At 39.5% G+C, this 23,954-nt stretch overlaps 1 protein-coding gene across 1 annotated transcript in view; it reads left to right on the top strand.

Annotated features, from left to right (window-relative positions):
* The window catches only part of UGCG (UDP-glucose ceramide glucosyltransferase), a 35,531-nt gene extending 12,076 nt beyond the window's left edge, over window positions 1-23,455 (top strand). The window contains exons 2-9 of the mRNA XM_035140764.3: window positions 3,105-3,246; window positions 6,289-6,391; window positions 8,738-8,839; window positions 10,869-10,981; window positions 12,653-12,831; window positions 14,895-14,981; window positions 18,762-18,951; window positions 20,852-23,455. Of these exons, the coding sequence (XP_034996655.1) occupies window positions 3,105-3,246; window positions 6,289-6,391; window positions 8,738-8,839; window positions 10,869-10,981; window positions 12,653-12,831; window positions 14,895-14,981; window positions 18,762-18,951; window positions 20,852-21,022 (1,087 nt within the window). The 3' untranslated portion in view covers window positions 21,023-23,455. The remainder of the gene's footprint in view (window positions 1-3,104; window positions 3,247-6,288; window positions 6,392-8,737; window positions 8,840-10,868; window positions 10,982-12,652; window positions 12,832-14,894; window positions 14,982-18,761; window positions 18,952-20,851) is intronic.
* The last annotated feature ends 499 nt before the right edge of the window (window positions 23,456-23,954 follow it).

Below are 23,954 nucleotides of genomic sequence, written 5' to 3'. Positions count from 1 at the left end.
ATGTAGGGAAATTTAGATGATGCTTAAAATGCAGAATCTCGAGGTTACAAACTTTGAATGGTTTTCAGATAGGTATTACTCACAGTAGACCTGTTGGAATTAGTGGACACAGCTTGGCCATGTACATTCATTTTAGTGAATCTGCTTGAAGTAAACTTGGTTGAAATACTGCCCTCTTTGCATGGATAATGGGTATGAACTAGGGCATGGTTGTGCAAAAAATGTGCCAATCCTTAGAGAAATACAGGATGTTCTGTTGTTACAACAGCCTGTCCAAACAAAACTTTATTAGTAGCTATGCTTCTATTAGTGTTTTGTGTGGAACTGCTGCACCTCATGTTCATGAGGCATCCACATATCATCCAAGTATTAGACAGTCTTCCTGTGCTTTCTCTCAGTTTCTTCCATCATTTCTCATAGTGTACAAATCTGACTTATTTGGAGAATTGAAACAGTAATGCAAACTCCATAGGTGTAAGTGATTCTTATTGCTATTTTCTGCCTCACCTTCAGGTGTGCTTTCCATTTATATAATGTATCAGGAAGGTGAACCTCTAGCACCTTAACATGCCTGCACTCTAAACTTTGTGATGGGCCATTTGAGCACCATATTTATTTTCAATCTAAAAATAATTTCTTTATGGTCAGCTGACCACGAATAAAATAAAGTTGTGGAATATTAAATAAGTAAGGCGGAGGGGGGAATCAAAAGGCAAAATCAAAAGGGAATATTTGATTATCCAAGTGAAATAGCTGCATATAGGAATTTTGCAACTTGCCCTTTGATTGAAGAGTCCTCCAGTATAAAAAAAGATAAACAGATTCTTCAGTTCTATGGTATAAACTGCATTTAAAAAGATGTACACATAACTGACACACAATAAAGTGGCAGTTAAATTTCAGGCTGGCAGTTGGAAAGAATGGTAGAGTCAGATAAAATGATTATTTTTTGTAACTGATATTGTGAATGATGACAGCGAACTTGAGTCAAGAACAAAGAAAGTGGATTCTAAAGCAGTGTATCTACTTTTGGGCCACCCTGTACTGTATTTAGGAGTAGATAGTTTAAATAAGGCACCCCATTCATAGAATTCAGACATGGCAAACCTAGTAATGAGGGAGTTTTAGTTACGGTAATTCTAAAACTCTTTTCTGGCTTTAATCTCTCTCCCAGCCCTGGCCCCTTGCAGTAGAGTCGACCTTAAGGAAAAGTGTGTTAATGTGTGTTTGAGACTGGCAAAAGGGACAAATGCTTCATTTCTTGTCACCAATATTTTAGCAACTTTTTTTCTTAATTGAACACTTCTTATCTACAATTCCACTCCAAAACATATTGAGCACATTGAGTAAATGACTAGCCACTTAATCCTGGCTGAAATGGGCAAGGATGTGACTACTCTTTTCCTCTTGGATATCCTTGTGGAAAGAGACACTTCTGGCAGGGACGTTGCTACAAAGGGTGCATGAAAGAGGGTTGATATTCTAACCACTATATGTAAGGTTTTTTAATGTTGGGCTTGCTGGGTTTCATGATTTGTGATGGAAACTTTATGAAACTTGGTTCTTTTCTTTTAGAGCACACAAGTCCTTTAAAGCATAAATATGTGGGAGGACTGCTAAAAATGTTTGTAACCTAAGCTTATTTGTGAACCTACCGTACTTGCAAGTCTACTAATTAGGCTCCATCAACTCTCTGCATCCCAAATTGCTGGAACAGTTTTGCCTCAAATTTACTTATTTAAAGGCATTTCTAAACCACTTATTTACAAATCTCTAAGTGGTATTCAAAAATAACGTAATATAAAATATCATCAGAATCATAAAACAATATCAGAAAGACCATAAAATACTTTTAAAAACAGACCATCTCATCAATCTGGCACATAAGTACCTTCTTTTGACCACGAGGGGGGAAATGGTACTCGTATCTCAGTTCCAGATTCTGTTTTTCACATTTCAGTTGTTCTAAAAACCAAAAGATGTTAATAAATGTGTGCATTATTGGGATAAAGCCATTTTTTCAATGAGTTTCTATAAGCAGCTAAAAAATATTATTGGAAAGCTGACTTAGCTGTAGAAATAACTTCAGGCAGACTGTGTAAAAGGGGGGGGGTAAATTAATGGTTGGGTTTGCGGGTCCTTTCATAGTTAACCTTCTGCTACATTTTAAGGAAACCTCAACAGTTATTTTGCAGATGTATATACAGACATCTAATTTATGGCAACTCCCAAAATGTTTTTGTGCTCTGTTCTAGAAAGTTACCAGCCTCTGTGCATGCAACTTAAAAACACAGGACTTACTAACATCTCCCTTTTTTCACTGTGAGCCTGTTTAAAGTACAGTATAGATATGGATTAATAACTCATGATTAATATAATCACTAGGATGATTTTGTACCAAACTAGATGTGACATAAAATGCCACTAGAGATGGCTGATAATTAATTATCAGAGCAGGTGTGGAGAGGAAATTTAACACTTTTCTTCAATGCTTAAAGACTAGAGGGGAAACCCTTTTCTGAAACCAGTAGTAGGCCTAATTCTTTGGGGAAATCTGTCATTGTATAGAGAGGAAATATCTATTACTGTCAAAAACTCATTTCAGAGGAAGGATTCAACATAGGAGCAAACTAATTGGTTTAAAATTCTTACCTCCTTGGACAACAATTGTGATTTGCAAAACATTATTTCTGCAAACAGAAATGTGATTTGCAGAATATTATTTCTGCAAACAGTTCTCGTTTCAGCTGTTGGAGCTGGAGAGCAATGGTCCCATAGCACTGATTGACTCTATAGCTTGCTGGGCACTGAAAAAAGAGAGACCTCGACTGGTCCTGTGCATCCATTCTGCCCTTTGGGGTCCTAGTCAGATAAGTGCAGTCAGGTGTGTGTGCTGTACATAAACTTGTAGAATTGTTGGATGTGGTGTTTCCCTTGCGTCCTAACCTGCTATTTAGAGCACACCAGCATGCAGAAAGCTATTTATGCAGTCTCCACTACAGAAACTTAACTGTAATTAGCCTTACATCAAACTGTAAATGAACAGCAAAATACGAATGTTTAAATAACCACACTGTTCCTAACCAGCATTTTCCTTTTTATAGGCACTTACACCTAAACAAGAAAGCGACAGACAAACAGCCATATAGCAAGCTTCCTGGTGTTTCACTTCTGAAGCCTTTAAAGGGTGTTGATCCAAACCTTATCAACAACTTGGAAACCTTCTTTGAACTGGATTATCCCAAAGTATGTATCAAAAGTCTCTCCCCCCCCCCCGTGTGGTGTAGTGGTTAAGAGCGGTAGACTTGTAATCTGGGGAACCGGGTTTGCGTCTCCGCTCCTCCACATGCAGCTGCTGGGTGATCTTGGGCTAGTCACACTTCTCTGAAGTCTCTCAGCCTCATTCACCTCACAGAGTGTTTGTTGTGGGGGAGGAGGGGAAAGGAGAATGTTAGCCGTTTTGAGACTCCTTCAGGTAGTGATAAAGCGGGATATCAAATCCAAACTCCAAACTCTCTCTCTCTCTCTCTCTCTCTCTCTCTCTCTCTCTCTCACACACACACACACACACACACACACACACACACACACAATCCTATCCTCTTGGACTTCTCTCTTGCCTAATGGAATATTAAATGCATAATACTTCAAAGCAGCCTTCTCCAACCTGGTGCCCTCCATTGGTCTCATCAGCTCCCATCAGCCTCGACCAGTGTGGCCAATGGGCTGGGCTGGTGCGAACTGTAGTCCAGCAACATCTAGAGGGCACCACACTAGGTAGCGATGGCTGCTTCAGAGATTGTGTGTGTTTGTGTGTCCTGTAACCCTTGTGGATTACTGTCAGAAGTTTTGCATCTGTAACGATAATCAAAATAGGTTGTAGCATGTATCTAATTCCCTACCGATAAATGAACTGAGCAGTTTGTATTCTATGCCCCCACTGGGTAACAGGCCTTTGCTGTCAGAGTGCATAACAAGCTTACAGTTGTCCCTGCATGGTTTGTTGGACTTGAGCTACTTTAATTTCAGTATTCTTCTCCAGTACAGAATACTTTGTTTCTCAGAAAGATCTTTTGCAGAATAGGAATAGAATTGACAGGAATAGAGTTTAGAATAGAGAATAGAGCCCACAGACGGTCCGGGAATCAGCATGTTTTTACATGAGTAGAATGTGTCATTTTATTTAAAATATATCTCTGGGTTATTTGTGGGGCATAGGAATTCGTTCATTTTCCCCCCAAAAAATATAGTCCGGCCCCCCACAAGTTCTGAGGGACAGTGGACCGGCCCCCTGCTGAAAAAGTTTGCTGACCCCTGTTTTAGATGAATAAATCCCATATAAATACAGTGTTACCGGTATGTAAGTTCACAGATGTTGAAAGTGTCTTCCCAGAACTTGTGATGTGAGTGCTGGGTCAGTTGTTTCCCTTACTACATAAAACTTGTTCAGACCTGCCTACTATATGCTTTGAACTGTAATTTGCTGGCCAAGTGCTCTTATTCACATCTGTCTTAACTGATACTGACCTACATGAACTGAAGGAATTCCCCTGGATGAGCTAAGCACCCTAGCATATAAAGTTACAAGGTGCTACCTGGAATCTTGGCAATATATGACAACCCGTCAGTTCATTTTCTGGGATACAGATGTCTTGTTCTTAATTTCATCTGTCTTTTCCCTTTCTTTGTAATTGTATTTTTCTTTGTTTTATCTAGTGTAAAACTGTGGTAGCAGTGATTGGCTTGTTTCCTAAGAGAAGGGGGAAAGTCCTAATATCATGAAGAGCTAATTTGAATAAGTGCAGTATGAGAAGAGCCATACTTTATTTCTTTTTAGATATTGTATTATATTTGACCCAGATTCTAAACTTTTATTTACTGCAGCTTTGTATAACATCACAAGTTTCATAGAATTGTAGATAACCCCAAGGGTCATCTACTCCAGCCCCCTGCAATGTAAAAATCAACATTCTTAGAACAACATTCTTCAGGGTTGTTGTTTTTAAAATGGAAGTATTTATATAATGCCCTCTTTATAAAAACATTTAAAAGAGCACTAAAAGCAATTCAAAACAATAATTAAAACCATTGGCAATCAAAACAGCTATATTTGCCTGTTAGCATAAAGTCTTCTAAAGATACTTGAAAGTCAATTGCACGGTTCCTCCCAAATCTCCTGGAAAAATGTTTCACAGTATGGGACTGTTGACTTTAAATTCCTGGCTTCTGGCTGAGGCTAATTGGGCCTTTACTTTAACATGGGGGGTGGGGGTGGGACTAACAGCACTCCTCCAAATAATCTCAGTGACTGAGCGAAGATAGAAGGGCCCAAGCAGTCTTTAAGGTATTTTGGACCTAAGTTCAAATCCAAGTGATGGCGACATTTATTGTAATGGTAGAATTTTAGAAAGGCGTGTCAGTTAAACATTATTGTCTGCTATCAAAAACGCTGATACAGAATGTTAAGATCAACCATCCCCATTTATGCAAAATCAATACTTTAGGATAATTTGCAGTGTATAGCTTATGTAGAATATATCTAGCCTTGTTAGCTTACCCATGTTAGGCATGCTTATTATTTTTTCAGAAGCTTTTTGGGTAAGCAGTATTGTGATATTTATGTTAAAATCTTATTCACCTCAGCTCTCTCCTGGGAAAGTAGTTGAATAATATCCTGAGTAAAATTAAGTCTCCATGCCTCTTGATTATTTTTCCTAATTGGATGGAACGATATAGTCACATCCTTAACTGAATGAATGCATTTCATTGGTTTCTGGAGGGCAAGGGAAAAGGGCCTGCATTTAGTGGCTGCATTTGTGAAACCATAAAAGAAAACATTATCAAGAAGAAAAGGAAAGCACTGGCACATTCTGTTTTATAGAATGGATGTTTTCTAGCAACTTATCTGAATGCTGCTGTTCTAGGATTTCTGTGGTGTAGGACTAATGGAAAACGATTATTTTTTTAAATTCAACTGTATGATCAAGTCAACTGTAAGAGAGGGAAACTGTTGGGCAAATTATGGCAGCAGCACACATAGAAATTCTGTCAGAAACGTAAACCTGTGAAGTTCCATTTGTGTTTGTAGAAAAGCTCATGTCTAAGGTTTTCTAGAGGAAACAAATGTCATCTGCTGATGGGGAAAACCTTAAGAATATTGCTTTGACAAACAAGATAGTGTAATATCTAATATCTTACACCCTTCTTTTTTATTCTTGTCATTAAACATTAAACTGTTTCTCTCTCTCTCTCTCTCTCTCCCTATTTGCACTGTATCTCTTTTCACAGTTTGAAGTGCTTCTTTGCGTACAAGATCATGATGATCCTGCCATTGATGTGTGTAAAAAGCTCCTTGGCAAATATCCCAATGTTGATGCGAGGCTATTTATAGGTGAGTGAGAAAAGAGTTCTGTCATGCTGTTGCCTTTGAATAGATTGGACCAGTTGGCACAAAACCCAAAAGACTTTTTAAAGAAAGCCTAATATGTTAAAATGCAAGTATTGTTGGTCAAGAACAGGCATCCCCAAACTGCGGCCCTCCAGATGTTTTGGCCTACAACTCCCATGATCCCTAGCTAAGAGGACCAGTGGTCAGGGATGATGGGAATTGTAGTCCAAAACATCTGGAGGGCCGAAGTTTGGGAATGCCTGGTCAAGAAGTATGTAAAGCATTCTTGCTGCAGAGTTGAAGATCAGTAAATCAAATTCAAACAGCACTGTGCAGGTGACTCCTTCCATATAAATCTAGAATTAAAAGATTCCTACCATTTTGAAATGTATCCCTGTCATACACTGTTCCAAATGGAAATAGCTTGAATGTCCTATTTATCCATCCATTTTTGTATGTGTATAATATATATCCTTCAATACATCCCAGGACATTTCACAGTGAGATTTCACAGTAAAGTACAATTATATAATTAAAATAGTACAAAACAATTTTTAAAAGAAATTGAGTTTTCAGGAAAGCATCCATGTAGCAGTAACCATTCTGGATCTGTGTTGACAATGGCTGCTTTCTTTAAATTTTAAATTTTCTTTAAATTTTGTATCAGCAAGTTCTCTGTTGTAAAGGGAAAGGGGGGGAACCTGACCTGCAGTTTCTCTTCTCTAACCATTCCGTTTGTAAAACGTCTTGCAAGTATATGTGGAAATCAGCTGTGGAAATGCAGCAAAAGTGTTTGCAAACATGTTTGCTATAAAGGATGATATTATTCTCAGCTTTCCAACAAAATACACTTAGTGGCAAAATAGAGAAGTTGACCGTGCCCCTTATTGCTTATTGTATTATCAACTGAGCTGTTTAGTAAATACTGTAGAAGATGATGGGCTTGATTTGTACAGGAGCACCATTTAAGAGATGTGGATGCACTTAGGGAGATGCTATCTTATCCATGCTTATGTCTCTGTGCTGCTTGCTGCAGGCATCCATAGACGTCTGCAGATTATGAAAACATCCTAGAGCTCTATCACTGATTCCCATTTTTGTTTGCAAAGTAGTATCACTGGTGAAACTAGGGAATTTTAAACTGCGGCTTAATGGCTTTGTTGTGTGGTGGTGGTTTAGATAGCCGTATATATTAATTAGTTTGGTTGTGAAGCACAGTTTTAACATTTCTGTTCTCACCATCTTCATTACAGAAATGTAGTAGTAGTAGTAGTAGTAGTAGTAGTAATAGTAATAATTTATTATTTATTATTTATACCCCGACCATCTGGCTGAGTTTCCCCAGCCACTCTGGGCGGCTTCCAACAGAAAAATAAAATAATCTATTAAACATTAAAAGCCTCCCTAAACAGGGCTGCCTTCAGATGTCTTCTAAAAATCTGGTAGTTGTTTTTCTCTTTGACTTCTGGGGGGGGGGGGCACGTTCCACAGGGTGGGGCGCCACTACCGAGAAGGCCCTCTGCCTGGTTGCCTGTAGCTTGGCTTCTCGCAACGAGGGAACCGCCAGAAGGCCCTTGGTACTGGACCTCAGTGTCCGGGCAGAACAATGGGGGTGGAGACGCTCCTTTAGGTATACTGGACCGACACCATTTAGGGCTTTAAAGGTCAGCACCAACACTTTGAATTGTGCTCGGAAACGTACTAATAATAATTTAATAATAATTTATTATTTATACCCCGCCCGTCTGACTGGGTTTCCCCAGCCACTCTAGGTGGCTCCCAACAGAATTAAAAGCACAATAAACCATCAAACTTCCCTAAACAGGGCTGCCTTCAGATGTCTTCTAAAAGTCAGATAGTTGTTTATTTCCTTGACATCTGATAGGAGGGCATTCCACGGGGGGGGGGGGGTGGCACTACTGAGAAGGCCCTTTGCTTGGTTCCCTGGAACTTGCTTCTGGTGAAAAAAAGCACTGCCTGGTTCAAAATATGCTTACCTGAGAAGAGGCACCATTTTGTTGCAGAAAAGGGTGGTATATTTTAAAGCAAAAAGAATGAAACAAGCACCTGTAATTCTGTACTGTACATAGCTGACCAGCTGCCTCTGACTATGAGAGAACAAAAGGATGCTGTAGCCCTGGTGGGCCCTAGTGTCAGCTGAGCTGCTGATGCAGGATCCGCTGATCCAGGGCCTGTTTGCTGCTGTCCCCATATGCCACACTCAAGGGGGTAATTTAGGAGGGCTCCCAACCTCAGCCGTAGTTTTCAGCCCTCACTGCACTACTGAGCAGTATATTCTGAAAACATAAGCATGATTTGTGCAAATAACTAAAATTTTCTATTTTTCAGGTGGGAAGAAGGTTGGAATAAACCCAAAGATTAACAATTTAATGCCAGCGTATGAAGTTGCCAAGTATGATCTCATATGGATCTGTGATAGTGGTATAAGAGGTAAGTGTGTACCATCAGCAGTAGTAGGTTTTTTAAAAAAAGTTTCCTAATTACATGCTCTTAAAGATGTTGCTGCTGTTTGAACACTATCCATGTACATAGCATTTGACAGAGTAAAGTAAAACAGGAAAAAAAGACAGCAGAATTTAGAATTCAGATTTCAAAGTAACTGGTCAGTAGTAGGGCATAGACAGAAAGGGGTAGAGGAAAGCAGGAATAGCATGGTTCCAATGTGAAGTTGTGTTAAGATTAGAGTACTTTGACTTTAGGCATTATAAGGAATGGCATGTAAATGGAAAATAAGTTCTCTCAATTCACAGTTCTGCTGCCAGCTTTGCTCTATGTATTACATTTGGATGAAGCTTGAGTAATAAAACTATATTTTCTTGAATCGGCATTAGAGTAGAACATCTTGCACCTTACGTTTGCTGTATCTAGTGTAGCAGATGCATTTTGTGAAATGTTTTTTATGGCCCAAGTGGCGATGTGGTTAAACCACTGAGCCTAGGGCTTGCTGATCAGAAGGTCGGCGGTTCGAATCCCTGTGACGGGGTGAGCTCCCGTTGCTTGGTCCCAGCTCCTGCCAACCTAGCAGTTCGAAAGCACGTCAAAATGCAAGTAGATAAATAGGAACCGCTACAGCGGGAAGGTAAACGGCGTTTCCATGTGCTGCTCTGGTTTGCCAGAAGCAGCTTTGTCATGCTGGCCACATGACCTGGAAGCTATACGCCGGCTCCCTCGGCCAATAATGCGAGATGAGCGTGCAACCCCAGAGTCGGTCACGACTGGACCTAATGGTCAGGGGTCCCTTTACCCTTTACCTTACTATTGCTGCTTCAATAAAGATCTCATTATGGTAGGTGTCAGCAGGCTGGCCAGATCTTTGGAAGACACATTACTTAACCAACTATCTGACAAAGTCTTCTAGATCCAACACTCCTAGGCCTGAGCAACACTTTAAGCAGTTGAATTTGAATTTTAGAGTTTGCCTCTTACTCTTAAATTGAAGTGTCTGTCATGGTTGTCTTTATCTTCTACTGTAGTGGGGGACAGACTACCAGCCCACATGCCTCCTTACCTGCCCTACACCTGATGTCATATTGGATTTGAGGTGTGGGCAGATAGAGACATGGAAACATGGGCTAAAGCGGTGCTGATCAGCGATTGGCAGTGCTTACAAAAAGCAGAGCAGGGCTTTGTAAGTTCCACAGATCAGTTGATCATCAGTGCTTGCCTTAAAGTCCATTTGCAACTGTAATTTGGATTCAAACCATGCTTGCAAACAGAGGAAAATGTCTGCCTGCAGATGCAGTTTGAATCCAAACTGTGCCTGAGGATGGGCTTCAAAGAGGTCCTTTAAATGTGCACTGTCAGTCAGCTGATTGGTGCTGACAGCATACCTGTGAAGCAGCATGCTGTCGGCACTGATCAGTAGTTGATGCCAAGAGTGATCCCTTTTGAAGTTGTTGCCTGATACTATTTTGTCAGGTGATTGACAGGTGGGTGGGGGGAGGTAAGGATCCAGGTCCCAACCCTGATTCTAGTATTCCCCACCCCCACCCCGTGATTTCAACCTAATACTCATATTCAGAATATTGTAACCAACAAAGAGTAAAGGATTTCTTGAAATTATCACTATTTCCTGTTATTAGTTTGCAAACAATATGTAATAGTCTACTGCTGCTTGAAAACTTAGATATTATTGAGAAGACCAATATTTTAACATACATATAAGGATTGTGTCTAGGGTGTTGCTCAACTGATGGTAAAACTTCCATCAGCAGAATGGGGAGGGAAGCCACTTTAAGCAATTCCCTTCTCCCCTGAGCTCCCTCCCCCCAATAAATCCTCAGCATTGGGTTGGATGCCCTTCAGAGCAAATTTAGGGATGGGGAATAGCTGAAAATGGCTTCCTTTACCATTCTGTGGACAGAGGCTTTCTGCCAGTTGAGAAACACAATTGGGATGTAGATCCATAAGCTTTTAAAAACTTAAATGGATGTAAACCACAGTCACATTTCATTTTTAGTAACGCCAGATACACTAACTGATATGGCCAATCAAATGACTGAAAAAGTTGGACTGGTCCATGGCCTGCCCTATGTTGCAGATAGACAGGGCTTTGCTGCCACTCTAGAACAGGTGAGTTTCTTTTTGTCCTCTTCATTTCTTTCCAAATTATTCCACTCCTCCTATTTTGTATACTTAATTTCCATGACTTGGTCACATTTTCAAGCACAAAAAGGATAGAAGAAACACTGCTATTTGCGTAGGAAAAATGTGCATGACTGATAACAGGTTTTTGGTCTTTCACTTCTATTGTAATCCGAAACAGAATTCCAGATTACTTGTTATCGTTGAAGAACAAACTCATTGAAATGTTTTATTGCTTATAATTCCATATAGAAAAAGGATAATAGCAGCAGCCCTTTCATCTGGGCTTTCAAATAACATTTAAGTGAGAAATTCATTTGAATTCATCTTTTTTCTCTTGTCCACATGTTGTTTGTTTTGTTCTTCTGTGGCCTGTATTTTTGTGTAAGCAATATATGGCGTGAGAGACCATTAGTATATCCTATTGAATTCTGATCTACTGGTAGTTAGTACTACAAAGCCTGTAACATTTCCTTTAGGTGAATTATATTTGTGGACATGACTGAGATTTTGCTCAGGGGCAAATATACTAGACTTAATTTATGTGCAGTGGCATGAAACAGTAAAGGAACAAAAGTTTCTTTAGCGGCAGCTAGTCTAATGCTAGCTGCCTGCCGTGCTATGGTCCATGGGGTCACGAAGAGTTGGACACGACTAAACGACTAAACAACAAAGACTAATCACAGAGCATTTGTGGCTTGCTTGATTTGATGTTTCGGTTCTTTTTGTGTTGCTGTTCTAACTTTTATGTCTTAATACTTTTTGCCATGGAATGCCTGTTTCAGACCTGACACTTTATGTCAAACAATGTATTGTTTAGTGTAATTTCAGATGAATGTTACTAAGTGAAAAGAAACATTTTGAGGCATTTCTTTCCTTGTCTGCATCCAACTCTATCAATCACACCTCTTTTCCTCATCTTATCCCTTGTCATCCTTCTCCATTTTTTCTACTAGAAAACTCTTGTTATAGAAATTCTGCTCAGGCTACTGTAGCAGGTGCTACAGCTTCTATCCTGTCTGAATAATGTTGACCTTCGTAGATCTATACCTGCCATTTTAGCATGCGATAGATCTTTGATGCTCTAGCTTTATGGATCTTAGAAGGAAATTTCCTGAATAAGGAAATTTGCATTTGGGATTCCTGCAGTGCTTGCAGCAGATGTTACTATAGCTATAAATGGTTGAATAAGGGTAAGATGTTTCTTTTCAGAGCAAAACTTTGCAAACAGTTGCAGAATTTCAAGATGGCTAATAATGCTACCGTGTTTCTCCGAAAATAAGACACCGTCTTATATTTATTTTTCCTCCCCCCAAAAAACCCACAAACAAACCACACTATGGCTTATTTTCAAGGGATGTCTTATTTTTCCCCTCCTCCTCCTGCCATAGCCGGCATTGCTGCTGCACCCATCACTATGTCTTATTTTCGGGGTATGGCTTATATTCCTTGAATGCTTAAAAATCCTGCTACGGCTTATTTTATGGCTACGGCTTATTTTTGGAGAAACAGGGTAATTACATACTAAGGATGCATCTATTTATGCACTGATTAAAATTCATAATGATTGGTAAGCAAAGAATGCAAGTCTTAAAGAAAAATGCCATGAGAGGGGAGAACCATAGATGATTACTTAGCCCTGCCTTTTTCTTTTAACAGGTATATTTTGGCACTTCCCATCCAAGGACATATATTTCTGCCCATGTAACTGGTTTCAAATGTGTAACCGGAATGTCTTGCATGATGAGAAAAGATGTATTGGACCAGGCTGGAGGACTTATAGCTTTTGCACAGTACATTGCTGAGGATTACTTTATGGCCAAAGCGATAGCTGACAGGTAAGATGATATTCAGATAAAGTTCTCCTTGGAGTACATTATTTCAAGCTGACTGCATGCTTTGCTTAAATTTCTTTGCATACATAGTCAAGCCCAGCCATAACCCACAGCCTTCATGTTAGTGTGGTTCATACCTATTGGATTGTATCCATTCTCAAGCGTAGGCCCATTAAAATGAGTAGCCGTGATTAACTTGTCCATTGATTTCAGCAGGTCTACTGTTGAATATGATTTGTTTGAACACAACCCAGTGACTTCTGAAGCCTAAGTAGTACAATGGAGCACAGTTACCAGTGTTAAAAGGAGTGAAAGAGTAATTATTGACTCACATCAACATAATGCTAAACTGATTATACTAATCTGTAAGCTATTTAAATAAAGGTTCTATGTTCAGTGAAGCTAGTGAATCATTCTTTTAAACCTGTTTATAAGAAAGAGTTCACCCTCTGGCCATCTCTCATGGATGCTATAGCTGAGTTTCCTGCATTGCAGGGGGTTGGACTAGACAACCCTTGGGTCCCTTCTGACTCTTATGATTTTATAATTCTATGAACCTCTTGAATAGTGTACCAAATGGTTCTGGTTGGTTCATATAAAAATAATTTAAACATATCAACAGTTTCAAAACCAGCAGCAATTAAAACTTTCAAGACAAACAAGCAAATGCATTTTTAAAGCCCATTTAAACAGTTGTACAGAAGAGGCCTCATAATTCGGCAGGGAGGGAGTTCTGTAACCAAGGAACAAGAGCTGAAAAGACTTTCTCTCTTCTGCCTGCCAGCTTAAATTGATGTTTCTGTCAGCCCTATAATTGGAGCCTCTAAAGCTGATATTAACATATGGGCTAGTTTACACAGGTGAAGTTACTCTTTCATCTAACTTAGTTCAAAAAAGATACAGTCGGTACCTTGGATCCTGAACACCCTGGTACTCGGATGTTTTGGCTCCTGAATGCCACAAACCTGGAAGTGATTGTTCTGGTTTGATAATATTCTTTTGGAAACCAAACATCCAACGGGGCTTCCGTGACTTCTCATTGGCTGCAGGAGCTTCCTGCAGCCAATCAGAAGCCACACTTTGGTTTCTTAACGTTTTGGAAGTTCAATGGACTTCTGGAACAGATTCTGTTTGATTTCCAAGGTACAACTATGTCTTTAAAGCAGAGGTGGGAAACCTCTGGCCTGCAGGCCTTATCTGGCCCACCAGGCCATGTGCAAAGTGCCCATGTGGAAGGTGATACAATCAGATGATTGGTTTTGTAGAATGCTTTGAAACTAGTTTCACAACATTCAACAATCAGCTGAATGTCACATCTTGATAAAGTGTTCCACAATGGAGTCTTGGAGAGCACTTTGCTGGGTCTTGCGAAACCCACTGCAATCAGCTAATTGTGGAGACCACTGCAAACTTGCAGAGTGCTTTGAAAGGCAGTTTGTGAGGCTGCGCATTTACAAACACTGATTTCAAAAAAGTCAGGTGACTGGCAAGTGAGTGGCTTTACCCACCTATCAAGTTTGGACCACAGGGTGGGGGAAGAGAATCATCTGGTTCCCTAGCCAAACCCAATTCCATCATCAGTACTTTGAACTGAGCTCACCAGAAAATTCCTGGGTGTATCTACTTACAACTTTACAGATTAAATCTGCTTTGGAAAAGCTGCTACTTGCAAACTATATCTGCTTCTGTGAAAAGAAAAGTTATAGCTGTTTTATAAATTCTCCGTTATTGTGAATGGGAAGGAGAACAAATTCATCTTTAACAGATCTAATTCTGTCCCGAATAATAAGTTGAACTGAAAGGACAGAGAGTGACTGCAAAACAAATTGGACAGCTTCCCCAAACTAGAGATACAAGTAGAATCTTCTGATCTTTGCATACCCCTAGTAGTAGAGTAGTAAGCTACATTCAGAAGTACTGCTAACACCTATAATAAACATTTAAGAGACTTATTCAGTAAACGAATTTAGTGTTTGTCCTTGACAAGTGTACAGAAATAAAATGGTCACAAGAACTGTTGCCTGTTACGTATCTTGGTTACATTCTTGGTGTGCATTCATTTTCAGGGGCTGGAAATTTGGAATGGCCACACAAGTTGCAATGCAGAACTCTGGTTCCTATTCAATTTCCCAGTTTCAATCCAGAATGATCAGGTAAAAATTTGAACTTTTTATTATTTCATTTTCTTTTTATTATTTCTTATTCTTTTTATTATTTCTTCAATTGTAGGTCATAGTTTTGATCCCGTCTGCAACAGTGCTAAATACCAGTTTACTATTTCACACGTTTTATGCAGGAGTTAGCATTAAAAGCAATATAGAACATGAGATTGTCTGAAACATTAATTAAATAATTACAAACTTAATTGTTTGTAGCATGGAGCGCTTCTCTTCAAGGTTCCAGCCACTTCTCCCTGCCCCACATTCCTATTTCCCCTCCTAAACAAGGTAGCATTCTGTGCTCCTTGAGCAAGCTCAGTCATCGTTCAGTCATCGTTTTTTAAATCCGTTTTTTAAATCCATTTTGTGTGTGTGTGTGTGTGTGTGTGTGTGTGTGTGGAAAGACTTGTGTATGATCTTGGCTACGTTTAATTATTTAATTCTTCCATTGATGTCCCTCCCAGCCACCCAGTTGCCACTCCCCCCAAACCCCCCCCACACACATAAGAACTCTGCTGGTTCAGGTCAAAAGCCTGACATAATCCTTTTCTCACAGTGGTCCCCCAGGTGGCTATGGGAAGGCCCACAAACAGGACCTGAGTGCAACAGTGCTCTCCCCACTTGTGATTCCCAGCAACTGATATTCGGAGGAATGGGGCTAGTCTTTGAGATTCCCCTCAGCTTTTTCCTGGCAGATTTTTCTGTACTTGGGCATAAGTCAGAGTTACCTTGAGTCTGTTAGTACTTTTCTATTATGTATTAGTGGTGGTATGGCTACATGAGTATGGGAAGGCTTGGTATTGGCATATAAATACAATCAGATTTCAATTTTCGACTGACAACCTGCTGGTTTTTTTTTTTACCTTTTTCAATATAGTGTGATTAAAATTGTAGCAGTCATTAAACTAATGATAAATCAAGTCAGTTTCATTAATGAGCCCTTGTTTAGTTTATTTTGTAAACAAGTCTCAAGAATTAGAACAGAGGAAATCACTTATCTCTTGATTAGGTAACTCTGCCTTCTTCAATTAAGTGCATTGATAGATGGTGGTGTCATCTATTCTAAATAGTTTATCCTGCCTGATCTATTACAATGATTCACACAGTGGTAGTAACCTTGTTTTTGTTCCACACTCTTACTACATGTATTGACATTGTCAAAGTGATCAGTTTCAGTTTTCTTAGTTTACTAGATCTTGGGTAAATACATTTGATGTCTTGTTCAAAAGGAACACAAGGGAATAGTAAAGAGAACCGGCACAAGCAACGTTGACACAAACCCCTACACATACATTAAGTAAATTAGAAACACTGCCACCCGACCCCACCCCCACCCCCACTCACCATACCCCCTCCACTTCTTTCCCCCTTTTCTTCCTAATGTAACAATAATGTCTCAACAAATGAAACTGTAGAAAATGTAACTTTAAAAAAGAGACATTGCACATACTTTTGTAAACCAAGAAATATTTAATAAAAATATATTATACCGTGTTTCTCATAAGACACTTCTTATATTTATTTTTTCCTCAAAAAAACACACTATGGCTTATTTTCAAGGGATGTCTTATTTTTTTTCCTCCTCCTCCTGCCGCGGCTGGCATTGCTGCTGCGCCTATCACTATGTCTTATTTTCGGGGTATGGCTTATATTCCTTGAATGCTTAAAAATCCTGCTATGGCTTATTTTATGGGTATGTCTTAAAATATGAGAAACAGGGTATAATATTGGATCTCTCTTTAAAAAATCTATCTTAATCCATTTTAACCTAATTTGTAGATGGTTATGCTGTATCATAATGACCATTTTCTCTTTTATCACTGATTAGGAGACAGTGCCAGTCCTTACATAGCCAGAATGGTATTTTCATTTGAAAAAAGTGGATATATACCTATGCCATCCTGCAAAGTCTCACTGTATAGAAATGAATCAGCTTAAAGCAGAGAGAGAGAGAGAGAGAGAAATAAGTTAAAGGACACTCTTCTCAATCCTCTTATTTTCAAAAGAGATGAGGCTTTTCAAATATAAAATGGGGAAAGCATCTGTTTTATAAATGTCTACCTTGAGAAAGTGTTTGGGTCATGCAGCTACTTAGGAGTGAAACACATCTTAATCAATAATGATGCTTTCATCCATGATAAATTAAGGGCTTCCCACTCAACATGAGTGGGATTCAACCTCTTCTGGAGGAGTTGTACCCTCTCTGAAATGTCCAGCATTGTCATTAGAGGCTCAAGTATCATCTTACCAGGGCCGTCTTAAGCGTATCTGGTGCCGTGGTGCGAATGTCCCTCTGGCACCCCCCAGCCCCGTTTCCCAGTGCGGCTGTCTGGCGGGCGCCGCGTGGCTGCCGTGGGCACAGCCGCACAACGCCCCCCCCCCGGCGGCCCGCTGCATTGCGCCACCCAGCCTTGCCTTAGAGCCAGCCCTGCATCTTAGGCTGGTATCCTGGCTTGAAGCCTATTTAGGGGTGGATTCCTGTCACCATGCATGATTTGGTAATGACTTGGATTGCTGTAATGTATTATATGGAACTTCGGCTGGTGCAAAATATGGTAGTGAGCATGTTACCTGTGAGCAGGCATGATGAATGCAACTCACTGGTCCTTTCTTGCCTGCGCTTGCTTCAGATTCATTTCTGGGCCTAGTTTATGTGCCGGTTTGGACCTATAAAGCCCTGCACTGTTTGGGAACTCAGTACTTCCTGTATGTACCTACCTGTAGTGCAAAGACCCTTCTGTATCCTCTCTCAATCTGAAGCTCAGAGGATGGACAGAAAAAAGAAGGCATTTTGATGATGGCCTTACAACTCTGAAATGTGTTCTCTAGAGAAGCTTGGCTGGTACCCGCATTAACATCTTTTTGATGCTGTGTTAAATCCTGTGCTACTGTTGGTGGTTTTGTGTACATAGGTATTTGAGAGCTGTTTTATCTTTGTACTCTCTATATAGTATTGTTTGCTGGGTTTATTGTGCCAGTTTTGCATTTGGGTATTTATGTTGACTGTGATTTTATTATAGTGGGTTTTTTATGCTCCTCCTGGATAAATTATTTTATAAGAAGTCTTCTAAATAGAATAAATATTCTTGAAAGCAAGTCCCACTGTGTTCAGTGGGAATTTTTCTCAAGAAAGTGTGTGTAGAATTTCAGCCTTTTTAACAGTTATTAAACAAAAAAAAACCAGGGCATTTGTCTCTTGTTGGTTCTTCAATTATTATTCTCACTTCCTCCTATGTTACATTGGCATTCAAAAAGACAATGTTCATTCTTAAGATCTGTTCAAAGTACAGTACAACAACTTTCAAATACTGTAGTAGCTCTCCTTCCATATTGATTCCTTTGTATGCTCAAAGTGGTAGAATTCCAGCTGTTTTTCCTTCACTTGTTTAGCAGTCTGTACTAGCATTTTCCCTGGCTTGTCTCCACATCCCAGTTATTTTTTGTGTTGCGCATGCCAAAGACTAGGTTAGCTCTCACCTTCAGTCCCCAAACACAGAAATGCAATGGGGAAATAAGGTGCAGGTGTTCTGCTGGCTGGTAAAAATCTTAACTCTTCACGCAGACATTTCCGGGCACTGGGCATTCATACCAACGCTACTGAACTTTGAATATGTTTGTATATCGCTGCACTGTGTTGATTTTATTTTGTTAACAACCTTGGTATTTGCAATAGAAAGGTATTCTATAAATGATCTTAAATAAAATAGCATCTTGTTAATATAACTTGACATGTATTGTCAGGTTTAAAATACATTTCCCCCCTTTTAATTTTAGATGGGCCAAGCTACGGATCAACATGGTTCCAGCCACAATAATCTGTGAGCCAATATCGGAGTGCTTTGTTGCAAGCTTGATAATTGGATGGGCAGTTCACCATGTGTTCAAATGGGATATAATGGTGTTTTTTATGTGTCACTGTTTGGCATGGTTTATATTTGACTACATTCAACTCAGGGGTGTCCAGGTAAGTTGAATTGATCAGAGCGTTATATTTAACTTCTGTACTGTTCTAAATTAACAGAAATCATTGACATAACTTTTTAAAAATGTGTTAGAACTTTTTCATCCTGATAAGAAGCCGTATTGTAAATAGCTATGTATAGAGGTAATGAGAGCTGTATTCTGACATCACTTGGAGGAAACTGCGCTGGCAGCCTCTTATGTAATTAACGCTTTCACTGAATGAATTGGCTGGCTGACCAAATGGTATGCTCATTAGACAGGCAAGATTATATTTAAACTTCAAGAGTGATAAATTAATTTGCTGGCAGGCCTCACTGAAACAGTGCTGCAAGCATAATACCTTCTTTATGCCAATACCCCTCTGGGGTGTCAGTTCTGACACAGTTTTGTGAAGCTTCATTTCTTCTTCAGCTACTTTCTCTAGTCCTTCTACTTCTGAGTACTGTACATGCAGAAGGTCCCAAATTCAGTTTCTTTTATCACCAATTGAGAGGAATCTCTGGTAGCAGGATTGAAAGACTAGTGTTTAGCATTTTGAAGACCTTCTCAACTCGAGTGAACAGTTCTGAACTAGAAAAACCTATTCCTAAGGAGAATCAGTAAACATCAATTATGAAATGCATGTATGCCCTTGGAAAGATTGCTTATCCAATTGAGTTTAGCCTGATTTGCATGTCATGCTCAGTCAAACCATAGCCTACTGCAAACAAGTCAGTGTGTGTGATCTGGGAGAGAAATTGCGGCTGCTATCCTCCGCTGCCATTCTGTTGCTGTGCAGCCATGGATTGTCTTAGTGTGTCAACCAAATTTAAGCTCCTGGTTTACTGTTCTCCAGAGTAACTATGATATGTAGCCAAAATTTATCGTATGGGTTACAGCATATAGTTTGTCCGGCAGACAAGTTCAGACAGCATATTAAGCCATGCCATAACAGTGTGGCAGTAGAATGGCCACGGAAGACAGTGTGTCCAATATAGGATGGGGGGGGGCACCTGGCTTGCTAGTAGCAAATGTGAAAAGTATCTAGCAGGCTTAACATGAGTCAATAGCTACTGCTATTCTAGGCTTCATCAACAGAAGTCTAGTGTCTAGTGTGGTGTTAAGGGAATTAATAGTACCACTCTATATTCACTTGATCAGACCACACCTGGAGCACTGTGTCCAATTTTGGGCACCACAATTTAAGAAGGATATTGACAAGCTGGAATGTGTGGAGAGGAGGACAACCAAGATAATCAAGGGTCTGGAAACCTTATGAGGAATGGTTGAGGGAGTTTGGTACGTTTAGCCTGGGAAAGAGGAATCTGAGAAGAGAGATGATAGCATCTTCAGATATCTCAAGGGCTGTCACATGGAAGATGGAGCAAACTTGTTTTCTCCACCCTGGAGGCTAGGACCCGATCCAAAGGATTCCAGTTAAAACAAAGGAGATTCTGACTAAACATCAGGAAGAACCATCTCATAGTAATAGCTATTTGACAGTGGAATGGTCTCCCTCGGGAGGTGGTGGACTCTTTTCCCTTGGAGGCTTTTAAGCAGAGGTTGGATGCCCATCTGTCATGGATGCTTTAGTTGAGATTCCTGCATTGCACTAGATGACCATCTGGGTCCCTTCCAACTCTACAATTCTATGATTGTAGTCTCTTCCAGAGCCCATGTGTTCACACTGTGCCGTGGTTTGGCTTAGTGTGATGTGTGAACCAGCCTATGTTTCTCAAGTGTTAGCTTGGGTTTTGCATGGAATTGTGGCACCATAGTGTTGCAGAGCTAAAGAGCAATTGCTTAAGTTTTTCTGTGTTAAAGTAATGTTCTTTTTGATTAAGTTATGTTCATTAAATAATTATTTATTTTAATTGTTGGCATCGTCACTAAATGTGAACATCTGTTTGTCTATTCCCCAGGGCGGTGCTCTGTGTTTTTCAAAACTTGACTATGCGGTGGCATGGTTCATCAGAGAGTCTATGACAATATACATTTTCCTATCTGCCTTGTGGGATCCTACTATTAGCTGGAGGACAGGACGCTACAGATTACGCTGTGGGGGCACAGCAGAGGAAATTCTGGATGTATAGCCACAGCTTTGTGACTGTGTGTTTCGAGAAAATAAAAAGGAGAAAAAAAGAAAGTATTATAAATTATGTTTATATAAGATGCTTTTAAAAAATCTACCTTCAATAGTTTTATTACCTGTATGTTTTCATATCTGTTCTTTAATTTATTTTGCATGGCACTTGCATCTGTGAAAAAGTACATCTGTAGTCTTGGCCAAATGGTATCTTGTTTTTATGTACAAAATCAAATCAAGAGAATTGGTTTCAGGACTCATTTTGCTTGGGAATGTTCTGCAGCAAGTTCTAAAGACAGTATCCTTCAGTATAGTAAAAGCTACTCTCTGTTAATCAAAGGACATAATCCACTGGGAATAAGTTCTACACTAGTCCCCTGGAAATGCAAGGGAGCTGTGCAAGAGCGCAGCTATGACTCTGTCCCCAAGGGCCTTCTGTCCACTGGATTTTATCCGCTGAAAGGCTAACAGCATTTTTATGTAAGTGCAGTTAGCTTTGGGAAGCACAAGTGGCGGGGCACAAGGAGAGATGCCTTTTAGATGATCTATGCCTACCTCTTGTAGTTGCTGCGGAGCAAGTATAAATAGGTAACTAGGCCTTACAAGTTGAAGCTGGAAATTTGTATCTATGTGTGTGTATGTATATAGATATATATTAAACAACTTTGGTCTCGCTGCAATGAGCCAAAAGTGGACAGAGTTTGATGTTGTGGGTGGGATGAATTAATGGTTAGCTATGCCTAGAGGGCATCTTTTTGGCCAACTCTAATTGGTTCTGTCTTGAACCATTTTTAATCACTGTGCTGTAATTAGCCAAGCTAATCTCCTTCATTCCCATTTTGACTTTTTTTTTAAAAGGGTGGTTTTTCTTTTTGTTTTTGTGTGAGTGAATGTTTGATAGTTATGGGGAGAGGGGGAATGCATTTCAGAAACATTTCACATACGAGCTATTTTCTTACAAACTATGTCTTCTTAAGAATGTAATTTCATGATGCAGGTATTTAGTATCTTTTTAAGTGGGCATAGGTCTCTCTCTTACACTAGTCATCCTTAAATCTCTGATTGCAATAGATACTTGTCAGTATATTAAAATGCAAGATGAGTTTGCTGTTACTGATATGGAATGGTAAGCTTTAACTATCAAACTAGGTCCGCTCTAGGCTTTTTTTCTTCCTTTAGTTAATCTGGTCTCTCAATTGTTTTTTTTTTATATTCAAGTTGTAACAACTGAAAAGACTAGGTTATAAGCAAGTTGTAAATGCATGCTGTCTCTTATCCTGTTTCCTCCTGTTGGTTTGTTTTTCACTGTGGGGTAGCCTTTAATGTGGTGAACTGGACTTGTTTAAAACAGACTCTGGTTGCAAAGCAAAATGGAGAGGGGCACAACATAAGCCTTTGTTTTCTTTTTATAACCGTATTTATGTTGCTTTTTCCTTCAAATGGACATGGCATGCTGTCACCATAAAAGTACGCGTATTCCAGTATGGCAGCTTTAAATCCTAAGTTTTGGTACTTCTGTGACAAAGAGCTTACTCTGTAGCATATTAGCAATAACTCTGAGCATTTATAGAAGTACATTTTTTTCCAGTTTACTGAGCCAGTCCATTTAATTGTCCTGTACACATACTGTGTAATATAATAATGTGCGTGTGTGAACACGCATGTTTGTGTGTAGACAGATCCTATGAAACATTCCCTAGACCAAAACCTTTCATCCTGCATTCTCTTTATTTGCCTTATGACATTACATAATATGTTTTGAAGGGCATCTTATTTCCACGAACAGAGGCTTTTTAATGTGTGTTCCATTATTTACATGTGAATTGGGAAGAAATTCCCGAGGAAGGCTGCACACAGCAAACTTAGTCTGGTTATGACCCACTCAAGTTGCGTTTTTTTCATCTTCATTGTTTTATCACTGTTGTCTTGATTAATTTTGCTTATAACGTTTGTGTGGGGTTATTTTGTGTGAAGTTTGGTTGATGCCATCCATTATACTGCTAAAGTGAAGCTTAGCTGGTCTAGCTTGATGCTAATCACCATGTCAGCAGTGTAACAGAAAAACCAAAAAGGCCTGACAGACTTCTGTGTGTGTGTGTGTGTGTGTGTGTGTGTGTGTGTGTGTGTGTGTTGTCACTATGAAGAATTGTGTCAAATAGGTGTGCGTGTGTGTATATGTGTGTTTGCATTAGTGAAACCTTTATAATTAAAGGAAACTGATGCTTCACTCAAATGAACAACTTGATTTCTTATATAAGAAATCCAGGTTGATTATGAAATGGAAATACTTTGAAAATATTGTAGTACGGCACTGTGACAGAACAGAGCAATGGTTCACAATGGCTAATTTAAACTGTCTGTCAACATGTTAAGAATACCATGTTTATTTAAAATCATTGTCTTGTTTTTTGTTTAAAAATAAATTTTGAATACAATCAAATGTTTTGAGAAAGTAAATCTATTTATTGCCTCTCTCTCTCTCTCTCCATTACATCCTTTTAAAGGCTTTTCATATACAACATGTGTGTGACTGTTTCATTAGAAGACCAAGACCTAGTGTACCTTTTTCAATTGCTTGTGTGCATTCGTGCCAGCTCCTGTTCTAATTCTGTGGCCTCCATAGTTGGGCATTTATCTACGTTCTGATTTAAGCATCAGGTGAAATGCTGTGGGGTTTTATGTTGTTGCATCTCAAGGAAGTCACAGCATAACTGAGGTTTCAAAGGAGCAAACATGTATTATCTTTACAAGTCCATGATGCAGAGAAAAGGGCTGAAGAACATATGGTTATCTTTAAGGGGGTGGGATAGTTTAAGGAGGGTGCAAAACATTCTACTAAGGTTTGGCACAAAGAGAAGAGTATAAGCCTGCTGGCAGAGTCCTATAATTTTTGTTAATTTTTTGTTGTACACAGCACCTAGAGACCTGTTAGGTAATTT

Source organism: Zootoca vivipara, chromosome 15, assembly GCF_965207765.1.
Source record: "Zootoca vivipara chromosome 15, rZooViv2.hap1.1, whole genome shotgun sequence".
Classification (NCBI taxonomy): domain Eukaryota; kingdom Metazoa; phylum Chordata; class Lepidosauria; order Squamata; family Lacertidae; genus Zootoca; species Zootoca vivipara.
This window is presented reverse-complemented; position numbering and strand designations above follow the sequence as displayed.